At 41.1% G+C, this 12,505-nt stretch overlaps 1 protein-coding gene across 7 annotated transcripts in view; it reads right to left on the reverse strand.

The window, feature by feature from the left end:
* Positions 1–3,746: 3,746 nt before the first annotated feature.
* The window catches only part of hmg20b (high mobility group 20B), a 32,794-nt gene continuing 24,035 nt past the window's right edge, over positions 3,747–12,505 (reverse strand). For 6 of the 7 annotated variants that reach the window (XM_072482516.1, XM_072482513.1, XM_072482514.1 and 3 more), the window contains 4 exons: positions 12,141–12,356; positions 7,519–7,651; positions 6,607–6,636; positions 3,747–4,846 (listed from right to left, as the gene is read on the reverse strand). In XM_072482516.1, the coding sequence (XP_072338617.1) occupies positions 4,834–4,846; positions 6,607–6,636; positions 7,519–7,651; positions 12,141–12,356 (392 nt within the window). In that variant the 3' untranslated portion in view covers positions 3,747–4,833. The remainder of the gene's footprint in view (positions 4,847–6,606; positions 6,637–7,518; positions 7,652–12,140; positions 12,357–12,505) is intronic. The other variant, XM_072482515.1, reaches the window with a different exon arrangement.

A 12,505-nucleotide genomic window follows, 5' to 3' on the forward strand; every position in this document is an offset into this window, starting at 1 on the left:
AAGCTTATCAAATCTGTTTGCCTCCATAATAACTTCAGCCACTCATGACATTTTGTAGTGTACGGGAACTGCAATCATTGCCAAAACCAGAATGGAGTAGTCATAAGATTGAAGAGTGACAGACAGGAGTGATGGAAAGTTACAAAATATACCAATGGTGGAATTAGTTACTCAATATAGATTCTTTCATGCCAACATAAACTGAGAAACAGAGATGCCTGCAATCTCAGCTGAGCATTCCTGAAAATGACAGTGCTTTGTCATGGGTAATGGTATACACATGCCATACCTCCCCCTCAGGAAGACACTCCTTCATGTGTCAAACTGAAGACGACATATTTTTCAACTGGCACACCTTTGCAAAATTATTCAACATTAAACATGAGGGACACTTTTTCCCTTGAGCATGGCGCCGTAAATCAATGATTATTTAAAGGTATCTAACCAAAATGAGGCAAGTGTTGATGCGACTTCCAAGGACTCTTTTTCCATAACCCTTCACTGAGCTGGATAGGCAAGATTTGTCTGAAACCAAGCCTGAGGGTGCATTTCTATGTAATTCTTCAGATCTAATATGACAGATTTGATTTGGACTGCCAAGGTCACGTTTTTTTCCAAGCTTATGGACCTAATTCGTAGAATTGAAGTATTTTCAATTAGTTTATCACAAATTATTTCAATAGTGTTAGTGTGCCAAATTTATATGTAGAAGCCAATTGTTACAATGCTGCCACATATTGTTTTATGGGCTTACCCTTTCCCTGGCACCTCTGGCAGAATATATATTGTTCGATCTTCACACTTTGGCCCAAAGTATTCTTGAGAGCATTACTGCAATATCAAACGTGGAATACCATATAAACACCAAACAATTAAACAGTTGTGTAACTCAGTGACCATAGTCATGAAGTGCACAGCAAGATGAATCCTACTGTTATAAAACATTTTTCATATACAAAATAACTTTAAAGTGTTCTTGGGAGTGGGTGATACCCGTGAAGGCTGCGTTCAGTTCTCTTCTTACATAGTCCCTTGGGATTGAGGATGACTTGCTTCTACTTCAGTTCGATTGGATTTATTAGCCATCTCAGAATCAATGCGCAATCTGCAGACTATGGCACATGTGAGGCAGGTAGTGCTTGGAGGTTGTTAGAGGAGTTGTTTGGGGGTTTGTTCACACTCTTCAGCACCTCAGCATGTTCACAATGAAGCCTCTTGATGGGTTCCGTGCATTGTGAATGAACCATTGCCATTTTGGTTGGTCACAGGCCACGAACGAGTTGGTGAGGACATTTGACCTCTTGTTGGGAGCATCCCTAGAGTTTCCAGACTTCTCCCAGGAATCTCCTAATATGACCGAGTTCAGAGTACAGCAGATGCTTTGGGATTCTAGTGTCAGGCAAATGGACATGCCCTGCCCAGTGGAGCAGGTTTTGAGTGATTAGCACCACAATTATATTGGACTATTTTACGTACCACTGGATTGTAAGGCCTTGCGAAGGCAATGTTGATGGTATTTTGCCAATGCTTAGAGAAGCCTGTTGTACATTTTCCTAGTCTCCACAGGATATAGGAGCACAGGAATCACTGTTGCATTAAGTTACAATGAGGTGGAGAGCCTCCTTCACAAGTGGCAAAGTTTGCAAATTGCATTGAAGCGATGTCACATGTAAATCAGACTAGATAGTGGCAGCAGGCTCCCTTTCACAAATTGGATTTTTAACATCAATCAGCGTTAACAGCTTTGTTCCCTCACCCCTTAATCATCCTATAATTGGCAATATAACCAAATTTAGTTCACAGCATGGAATATAAGCACATGAGCTAGGAGCAACAACAGATCAAAAAGATATGGCTGATTTTCTCCTCCTATTTTTTCCAATTTGATCCATTCAGTCCATATGAAGATTATTACGGCGTTAGTATTTATGCCTTATTTCTTGACTTATGCAACTACAACTCAGCACTGGGTCATCTTCAAAAGTCAATTCCTGTTAGACAAGTTTTTTCTCAAAACACAGCCAATTTTCCATTATTTTACTCTCATTATATTAATCCGGTTTAATTTAAAATCAGCACTTATTTGCCAATTGATTTGCACTGCCATTCTCCAACTGCAATATTTAAATTACTTTAGTGAGGGTACCAGTACACTGAAGCCGAAGACTCCAGCAGTTTTGATTCCAGTTCCATGTTGCAGAAGTCAGTTAGCCATTCAACCCAACAGAACCAATGCAGGCACTAAGGTCCCACACATCTCTCTTCCCATCCCCATCTTCCTCACGTACCTGTCTGGCATCCCCTTGAATGCACTTTGGTAGTATGGAATAAGTTATGAAAAACCTTATGAACTTTTTATATTTAAAAATCAGTAGCGTAAGTTACATCTCAATTCACAAATCCACTCCCTGCAGTGCCTCCATTCGGTCCTCTGGTTTTGGTTTTTCAAAACAAAACGTGGCCGCCATACTCGGGTGTTGAGCTGATCGCAACCCAGAATGGTGGCGAGTGCTACAATTGGTTGCAACATTCCTAGATTAGGACGGTCAAAATAAGCAAAGAAGTTACCGATGCTCCGTATCAGCTCCTGCAGGAAAAGAACAGCATGCGTCCCTGGAGACAACATCTTCAAAAGATAAATGGGGGGGGGAAAAAGAGAGCTGGTGAAAGGGAGGAAGCCACAGAGACAGGGGGAACTGAAGACATTTAAAAAGGTCTAATGGATTTTATCCTCCTTGCAGAGAAAAAATAATCAGAGAAAGTAATTTTTGCACTTTTTTCGTAAAATCAAGAACTATTTAACAACTAATCCTAAACAAAAGACATTTCCAAGCTGATAAGAGTTGCACTTTGAGCACACTTAATTGACCACTTACTTGCATGCACCTACGATATCATAACAGGCATTTATTTGCTCATTTTAAACATTTCATTAATGCTTGAGAGGTTGGTGAACAGAGCTCTATTTTACCACGACTGAAGAGCAGTGAAACAACCAGTTTAAATGGTTCGAATGCAGGGTCCCTTGCCAGGTATGTGTTCTTCCTTATGTACAATTAGTATCATTTTGCATTACATTAAAGTGCCCATAAGCATTATTCTTACACAAATATAGAATACCAGCACATATTTGTCAAGTGTTATGAATACCTCTTCAGGTGAAGAATCCGATAGCACAATCTAGCAGTGTTTATTTTACGTTGCTTTAACATGAATATAAATGGGTTGCATAAATGAATAGCACAATATATCAACCTAGTTTATAATTAGCAGTGCAGGTCAAGAATAATTGGTGTAGCTTCAAAAACAAAATGGTGCAGGAATGTGCAGTGGAGAAAGAAAATAGGTTTTCTAGTTTATTACAGAGAGCTCTTTATAGTTACGTCCGTGTCAGAGGTGACTTGCCTTCCTCAGTAAAAGTGAAGTCCCCATAGTCCCAGATGACCATAGGCTGCTTTTCCCTTTGAGGGGCAGAGCTGATTGGTGATTTAACCTGAGGATCACACCTCAGATGAGCGGCAAGGTTGAGATGGCAGACCTTCATGAATAACGTCAGCTGGTACAAGAATTGGACCCATGCTCTTGGCCTCACTCTGCATCACAAACCAGCTGTTTAACCAACTGAGCTAAACAGCCCCCCTCATAGGAGTTGTAAACAATTTTGCAGATTAGGTTAGGAGAGAGGAGGCAGGAAAAAGTATGAAAACTAAAAAGTGATAATTTTAAAGTAAAAAAGAGAATAGATGTAACTTGAGAATATTTTTATTCCAGCACATTAATTTTATCATACAATTTTTTTTGGGGGTTATAGAACAGCAGTATGCAATGTGGCTTTGCTAGCAGAAGAATCTATCACAAGTTCCAACTACCAACAAGTCTATTGTACACCCAGAATAACTCAATTCACCTTCCATCATGAATCTATACTAAATAGTCTAGCACCTTAAGAGTAATTTACAGAATTAGACATTTGCAACCTATGTATATAGAAAACTACTAAAAAGAATTGCAGCATTTTTGTACCAAATGTAAAAAGAAATTCCACAGTAAACGGTTTACATAAGAAAAAAAGATTAGCATGGTCCCCATGTCCTGTACCATACATATCCCCGCCCTAATAGATTTCTGTGGCCTAATAGATTTCTGTGGAATGTATTCTTAATCGGTAAAAAAGTGGTAGAATTTCTAATTTAGATCTCAGATCCCAAAGAAACTCACTCAATTCAGTCCTTTTAGCTCATCTTCCAGAATATATTATTTGTACAGGTGTAAAATATTATAAATTGCTGCTGACTTATTTTTGTCTAGCAATTTTTGTACTGGACAGTAATGCATTTTGTAGAAAAGTGTCTGAGACATTAAAAAAGACAAACTGAAACAGTAAGATCTCCTGCATCATGTATAAATGAAATGCTCATGCATTTGGTTGTACAAAATACCAGAAACTATTCAGTTAGAATCAGAAAAAAATAATTCATATATAAACCCCTGAGCTATGACAGCCGAAGGTTTCTATCTTTACACATAATTCAATTCATGTATTCTAGTTTACCATACATTAAAGGTATTCAAACATTATAAACATGCATACAAGACAGAGCAATATCTTCCAAATCACAGACATCCCAGTAAATCATAGGATTCTCAAAACCAGTGCACCAAGTATGTGCAATTGTCACAAGGAGACTACAAAGTTAACATTTTGCATAATTCCCCAACAGTTTGTGGTGGAAATTAGCGATTTTTAAAATCCAAGTTCCACAAGTTGCAGCCCATCTCTGATCCAAAACCATGAATATGGTCATTGTGTTTTTATGAAATATTTCTTCATGTTCATAGCTTATCACTGAAAGGCAAAATGTAATAAAATAAAACAGTCACAAAGCACATTTCAAAACACCAAACCATTTCTATTTTCTAAATTATTCTGGGAAAGTGACGAGTCAAATGTCATTCTCAATTTGAACTTGAGGGAAATGAGACTTCTATTTGGGGAGTTGTTGAGCAGCTGTGAGCAATTTTCCACATTGGACTTAAAGTGCCAGCAATCACTTCAAGATTAGATATACAGCCAGGATCACATTACTTATGCTAACCTCAGACCATTACCTCGAGTTGCATCAGGTTGATTTTTTTTCCATCTCCTACATCATTTCCTAGCCTTTGAGTGACACTGCTAATTCAATGCGACAAGATGGGAGTGTGTGTATATGGAATAATGAATAAATGTTTAAATAGTATATGTAATTAATAAAATTTATATGGTACTTTTGCACATAGATATAACAACAGTATAGAATATGTTTCTATGATTGTCAGTTTGCATGCTGGGCAGATAATTCTGTTTATTGCAACAAATATACAAGTTGGTCAGAAGGCAGGCTGTTGAGGTATGATGTGCAAGCAGCATATTGTGATTTTTGAAATGATGGAATTATGTCGGTGTACAGTTGGATGCATGAAGGATAGAAGTTATGGGTCATGGCCAAATGGTGTTGGTGGTGAGCAGGTATGACATGAAAAAGAGGAAGAAACAATGGAGATGAGAGGTTGGTGATAATAGCAGCAGAAAATTCTGTTCGAGGCTTACAGCTGGGAACATACAGGATGCCAGTTTAGGGTTTTAAAAAAAAAAAGAAGAGATACCAACACTGCTCCACAAGACCTCGGGTCAATATAACTGTAAAGCACACACCACCTAACTTGGGAAAGGAAAAAAGACCTGCATTCGTACTTTTCAGAGTCTCAGGGCATCCCATAGCTCTACAACTAATGAAGTAAACGGAGTTGGGTGATTTCAAGGTGAGTTTTTTTTTAAAGTATGTTGAAAATACCATGACTAGAGGAAGTAATTATTTGTTATTAAAACAGCAAGTACATACATGTGAATATTTTAATATCTTGTGATGCCACTAATGGTGAGCCAAAGTATATTCCATTTTATAACTTGTAATCAAAGTGCTGCAGAATGTGCAGGCTATACACAAATCTTTGTGTATTTTGCTGATGGTTCTCTGTGGCATTGCACATAAGGAGCCAAACTAAAGGAAGCCTTATGCTCACGCAGAAAATAATGACATGTAGAATCCCCCATTATAAAGCCAATATATATATTTTTTTAATGTCCACTTAAAATAGAAACTGCCAATATAAACTTGTCATGTTACCGTCTTACTGGTGGCAGTAAGGCAATGCCTCCACTGAAAATGTAATTACAGGATGACATAATTTGATAGTTAGCCACCATCCACATGGAGGAAGAAAAGGTTGCCTTAAAGTATATCATAAAGAAGTGTATGATTAGGCTCAATGTGGTAACAGATTTCCTATTGGTACAGTAAAAACTGATGTTCCAAGATCAGGGTTAAGGTAGTGGATCGAAAGACAAACAGAGCGGATGATGGATCAGCAAATGCAAAATCAAGCTGCAATGCAAATTCTCATAGATAACTTCAAAGAATATTGTGGTAAAGGAATACAGCTACATGTGCATGTGTACAAAAAAGGCACCAGATTCACTGCAGATAGGAAATGATCCAATGTGTGACACAGTCTTTTAGAGGAATGAAAGAATAGGAGAGACAAATATAACATAGGATTGCTTACAGGTTTGACCGAGGTTGTACAGCACATTTTCTACGAAGAAATATAAAAAGTGCATATTACTAAAATGCCTTGAAGTCAATCATTTTTCTTCTGTTTGGTTATTCCATAATCTGAACGATAAGCTCCTAACTAAATATTACAATTCATTTTCCATAGATTATCCCACAAGGGAGCATAATACAAACAACATTTTTCCTATAGGTGGAGGACATCCCTATTAGGACTTAACAGAAGACAAATGTCACCACTCACTTGGAGACTTGATAAAGAGGCTATTATAATTCACGCTATAGCTGAACTCCATGTCCACAGCAAGGTAGAGTTCCTAAAGACAGACCAATTTCCTCATGACCCAAAACATATATGCTTACATGTGGTATGAACAGGAGCAACGTGACACAGAAGTGACAACATATTATTTTACATAGAGTTACTTCACATTGTAGGTTGAACATGCTGCACACATCATCCATTCCAGTTGGAAAACACCATGCTGTCAACCTGCATAATTCAGGCTATAGCTAATGATCAAATTTTAATTATGCAGAAGCAAAATGTTGCCAGAAAATTAGAAATACAGGGCTGCACTTGCACAATAATTAACGAATGCTACGCATACATTTAACATTTCAACAGCATACAATGTTAGTAGGCTATTCCAGCACAGGGGCCACCACAACTGTGCTCATTCTTATTTTTACCCATGTGTTGCTTTCTAGAAAATGTAGTGGAAACCTTGGACAATCTTCCCCTCCCTACCCTGGAGTTGAGGTCAAACATATTGCCCTACCACTAGCCTGATGGAGAAGAATTAATCCAGCAAAGACCAGGAGTCAAACCTAGCTATTATCCAAGTTCACTATTGCTTTGGAATTCAAAACAATTTTATCAAAATTATTTGTCAAACCTTACCTATCTAACTGGCTGATGATCTCCTGCACCCTTCCAACTAGATTTTCATATTCTATGGGGCTGCTCCCGATGATATTGTGGAGTTTTGCCATGTATGTATCAAGTGTTCCTTCTGTCGGTGTTTCTCCAGTGCCTAGTTACAAAGAGAAGTGAGATGATATTGGATGTGATAGTACGAGGTGAAAACACGAACAAACAAAATTGGCCAATCATTCTCTGATGACAGAGGAGAGACTTGCATTGCTTTTTTGAATAAAAAGTGTTCCATATTTACTACTACTAAATAGTAGTAAAATAATTACTTAGGTCCACAATATTGCTGATGAAACTAAATCTGAATGATGGGTGCTACCATTTCTGGAACTGTAGAAATCAAGTGAAAATAATTTGAACAGAAAAACAAATCAAGTAATTTACATGGTCAGTAATACACACGCTTGCACTTTACAAAAATTCTAGTGAACATCAAATCACTGAAAGATACAATAGGCTAAAGTCGCCATTGTCCCGGATGACCAAAGGCTGCTTTCCCCTTTGAGGGGGGGGGGGGGGGGGGGGGGGGGGGGTTGGGGGGGAGCTGACTTGTGGTGATTTAACCCGAGGATCAAGACCTCAGGCGAGGAGCAGGGTTGAGAAGGCGGAGGCTTCATGAATAACCTCAGTCAGTACGGAATTGAACCTGCATCATGAACTAGCGGTCTAGCCAAGTGAGCCAAGATAGAGGGTGGCATTCTCCTATTCTGAGACTAAGTGCAATGACGGGCGGCTCCGGCAGCACCTATCCACCGACCAGAACAGCGCCATCCTGCACCAGATTCTGCGTTTGGAACCTCATTCATTTTTAAATAAATATTTTTATTGAACTTTTCTTTTTATAAAACACAAAATAAGTCCATATAAACAAAATACAATTTACAAACCCCAACTCTGGAAAGAAAAAAAAAAGCCTACCTCAAATCTCCCTCCCCGCCCCCCCCCAAACCATTGACTGTGACCAATTCCTAAAGATAGAAGACAAAGGTCACCACCTCCGATCACCCTGGGTCCAGGGCCCACCCAAGTCAGCCTCAAACCCCATCCCTAATACGAGACAAAGAAAAGCCCTTAGTCCCAGTCAGATCCCTATCCCTACCACTCCCCCACCCCATTCCTCTCGCCCAGCCCATCTCCTCCCATAAAAAAACTGAAAAGAGTTTACCAGAAAAATGACTTCTGACAAAGAAGCTAGGCTTGAACCTTGTCCAAACAGGTCCAACAAGCCAAGCTGCAGCTCCTCCCCGCACCACACTCCCGTTCACCACTTAAAACTTTACAGCTAACAAAGGAAATCCCCGACCAGTATGTATGCTCAAAGAACAAAGAAAATTAACGCTGCCCAGCCCATCCCAGTTCTTAAGAGTAATCAAAACCCAACACCCTTACAATATTTAAACTCCCCCAGGGACCCAATATTCCCCATACTGTTATCCTCTGACAACCATAGCCCCCTCAGTCCCAAATGTACAACAGATACCTACTGCAACACAACCGTAGCTCCCTCAGTCCCAAACATACTACAACACATCTCAAACTAACCCCTCCCAACCATCCCCATTAAAGTCCCAATCAAATCCATTTAATCAAGTCCAAGTCCATGTTCCTTGACAAAGCCTCCGTCTCCTCCGACATATTGAAAAAAATAATCTTTCAACCGATAAATAACTCTCAGCCTCACCAGGTACACCACTCCAAAACTGACTTCACTCCTGAACAGGCTGACTTTGCCTTATTAGAAGCCGCACGCCGCTTTGCCAACTCCGCCCCAACCCACTGGCCCATTGCAGAACCTGTTCCTGTGGAATCCAATAATCACCACCCGTGGCGGCTCACTCGCCTGAAGCTTCTGCCAGAGTACTTGGTGGGCCCAATCCAACTCTAGAGGGGTAATTCGCCTGTTCTTCGCTCCTCCGCTCAACCCCAAAGCTTTGCGAACATCGGAGAAAAGTACTGTCGGCTTCTGGCCCTCCACTCCCTCCGGCAATGCCACGATTCTGAGATTCTACCTCCTCAACGTGTTCTCAAAATCATCCACCTTTGCCATCAAGAGTCTTGTATCTCTCCTCCACCAGCAACATCTCAGCTTCCGAGGTGATTCGATCACCTTGCTGCGACAAGCCCGCCTCCACACCCTTCAGCACCTCTCCATGTTCCTTCACTACCTCCAAGGGTTTTTCGAGCTTCTCCCAAATCGGGCCAAGTGCTCCTCAATTGACCACTTAAAGGTTTCCATCATTACCCTACCCTGACATCAAAGAGTTTCTCAAACTGTTTTTAAACTCATCCCAGTCAGCGTTTCCACCATGATATGAGCAGCTACACCCAAGGCCAGGTCCACCTCCTTCCGTCCTGCTGAGCTTCACGGGTTTTCTGGCTCCGTCAAAGGATGACCCCCTGTAATCTTCTTGCCAGCAACCTTCTACATAGATTGTCTTCGTTGACAAATTCCTTATCCCATACGATGGGCCGGTTTTGATAGAACCAGTTTTAAAAAGTCCAAAAAACAAAAACCATGGCGGGAGCTACCTTATGTGCAATTCTCTCCTCCGTGTCACCATGAGATGTCCTGGACCCTCATTAATTTTACACAAGCACGTTCCCTTCCTAGTCAACTGGTGGGCCGGCTGCTGATTTGCCCACCCTCTGTCATCTGGCGAATTTGAAGGCCCCTGCGCTATATTTAAATACCAGACATCACACTCGTACCTCATTCTCTCTCGCCCACCTGTCTTCACCAGGCCATGCAGCATGTCAGTAATCCACAGGAAAAGGCTTGCAGCCTCAAGAAGTCTTCCTTAATTCAACCACCCTCCCTCTGAGCCCATCATCTGCAAAGCAACTATGCCCAATTCAGACATCAATACTCCTTACATGGAATCTTCATGCATCCCCTTCCAGTAAACAATGTGGTATCCCTTGGACCTCCTTATTGATGAGCAGATCAAGCAGGTTTGTTAGGTCCAGCATCCCTACCTTGGTCTTTCCTCGGCCTTCCATTGTTCTTCATCCACCTCCTTAACGCTCTGCATGTCATTGTGAGCCCCCCTGCCCCCCAATACTCCCACCCTTGTACAGTGGTCCTTCCACATTGCCCCCCTCACCTTAGATAGGTCACACACACCCCGGCCTCACCTCGCACCCAAAACCTCAGTTGAACTTCAGACCTTTGTTGTGGTGTCTGCACGAGTCCCGCAGCACCATCCTGTCCAGATAGACGCTGGTGTGGAACCAGGGAGTAAGAAGACTCCTGTACTCCCCAACCCATGCGCAGCATTGATTAAACTTGGTGACACAGAAGAGTCCATGGATCCTGCAGCGTGGTGCTGTCTATTAAGACCAGCTCGGCTTGAAATGGAGGCAGGATCAAGCCTGTCCTGGCAGAGTGGTGAACAATGCATGAGAAGCATCCCTGCACAATGGCAGAAAGTTGTTGCACTCATCCTGATGACTTTGTGCCGCCTGCCAACGGGAAGTGCGACCTGCCATTGGGAGAATTGGAAAGTCATTTTATGCTGGCGGGTTTCTGACTTTTTGCCTCTCGGCAGATTCTCCGCCCGGTCAGCAGACTGGCCATGGCCTGGTTGGGAGAATTCTGCCCAGTGTCCTGTGGGATTAGAGGTCAGATCCTGGGTGGAGGAGAATGTTACTGCAATACATTTATTTTTATATTAGGTAAAAGTCGATGGATTGACGTCTTTGAAATAATAAAAAGACTAAACTGCCCATCTGGGCAGACAATTTGAATTAAATAGAACAAGGAGAACCAAGAGTCTTGCATATAATTTACATTAACATGGAATTATATTAGATGTTGGAACAAGTTGATGATCAAGCAGTGAGTGCAGATTCGCTGCAAGCATTCCAAAGTGAGCTGGATGAGATCCGAGTGATTTTTAATGTCCTTAAATTGACCCAGAGCTGTTGATAAGTTTGATGAAATCTTTTTCTTTGCCCCTCCCAGAAAAGTTAAGTGGTTGCTGTTGGGGGGAGTTATTGGGCTAATGATGCTCAGTACACAATGAGGAGGCACAGTGGTTAGCACTGCTGCCTCACAGCACCAGGGACCCGGGTTCAATTCCAACCTTGTGTGACTGCGTGAAGTTTGTACGTTCTCCTGTGTTTGCGTGAATTTCCACAGGGCGCTCCCACCCACAGTCCAAAGATATGCAGGGTAGGTGGATTGGCCATGCTAAATGCCTGTTAGTGTCCAAAAGGTTAGGTGGGGTTACTGAGTTTCAAGGGTGGAGTCAGGTGTTCTTTCAGAGGTTTGGTGCAGACACAATGGGCCGAATGGCCTGCCTCTGCACTGTAGGGAATCTACGATCATATGGGTCACAACAGATAAACTGTATGTATATAGCCTCCTAATCTCAACCACCTCTATACTGTTTTCCAGGGGAGAAAATTCTATAAACTAATGACAGTTGGGGAAAACAATTTCAGAGAAAAAAAATTTAAAAAGGAAAATAAGGTACAAAAATACACTCTGAATGACACCAGTTATTCAGAATGCTCTGAAAACTATACTCAATAATTGGATAAATATTTCAATTATAATTCTCTTTTAAACCATTTCCTATTCTCACCTGGAATGGGAATAGAAGCAAAGCTTGCAGTCAGGGCCTGGCGGACAGCCTGTAGCTGATGCTGCAGTGTCAGTGTTTGTCTCTCTTCCAGTACCAACTCCTGCTCTAGTTTCTCTTTGGCACTATTCATACTCTCTATGTGTTTCTGCAAGATAACATTCTGTTCTTCAAATTCCACATTTGACTTCCTTAATTTTCGCAATTCTGATTCACGAGCTTAAAAGAAAAAGAAAAACTCAACTAAAAATTTACATTTCAGCACTTGAAAGAGAAAAAGGTGACAAGTTCATATTAGTCAGAATATGATTTACTCAACATTTGACCCAAATAGAAAAGAGCATATTCATTTCCAACACTTCAGTTAT

The sequence above is a fragment of the Scyliorhinus torazame genome, chromosome 18, assembly GCF_047496885.1.
Source record: "Scyliorhinus torazame isolate Kashiwa2021f chromosome 18, sScyTor2.1, whole genome shotgun sequence".
NCBI classification, from domain to species: domain Eukaryota; kingdom Metazoa; phylum Chordata; class Chondrichthyes; order Carcharhiniformes; family Scyliorhinidae; genus Scyliorhinus; species Scyliorhinus torazame.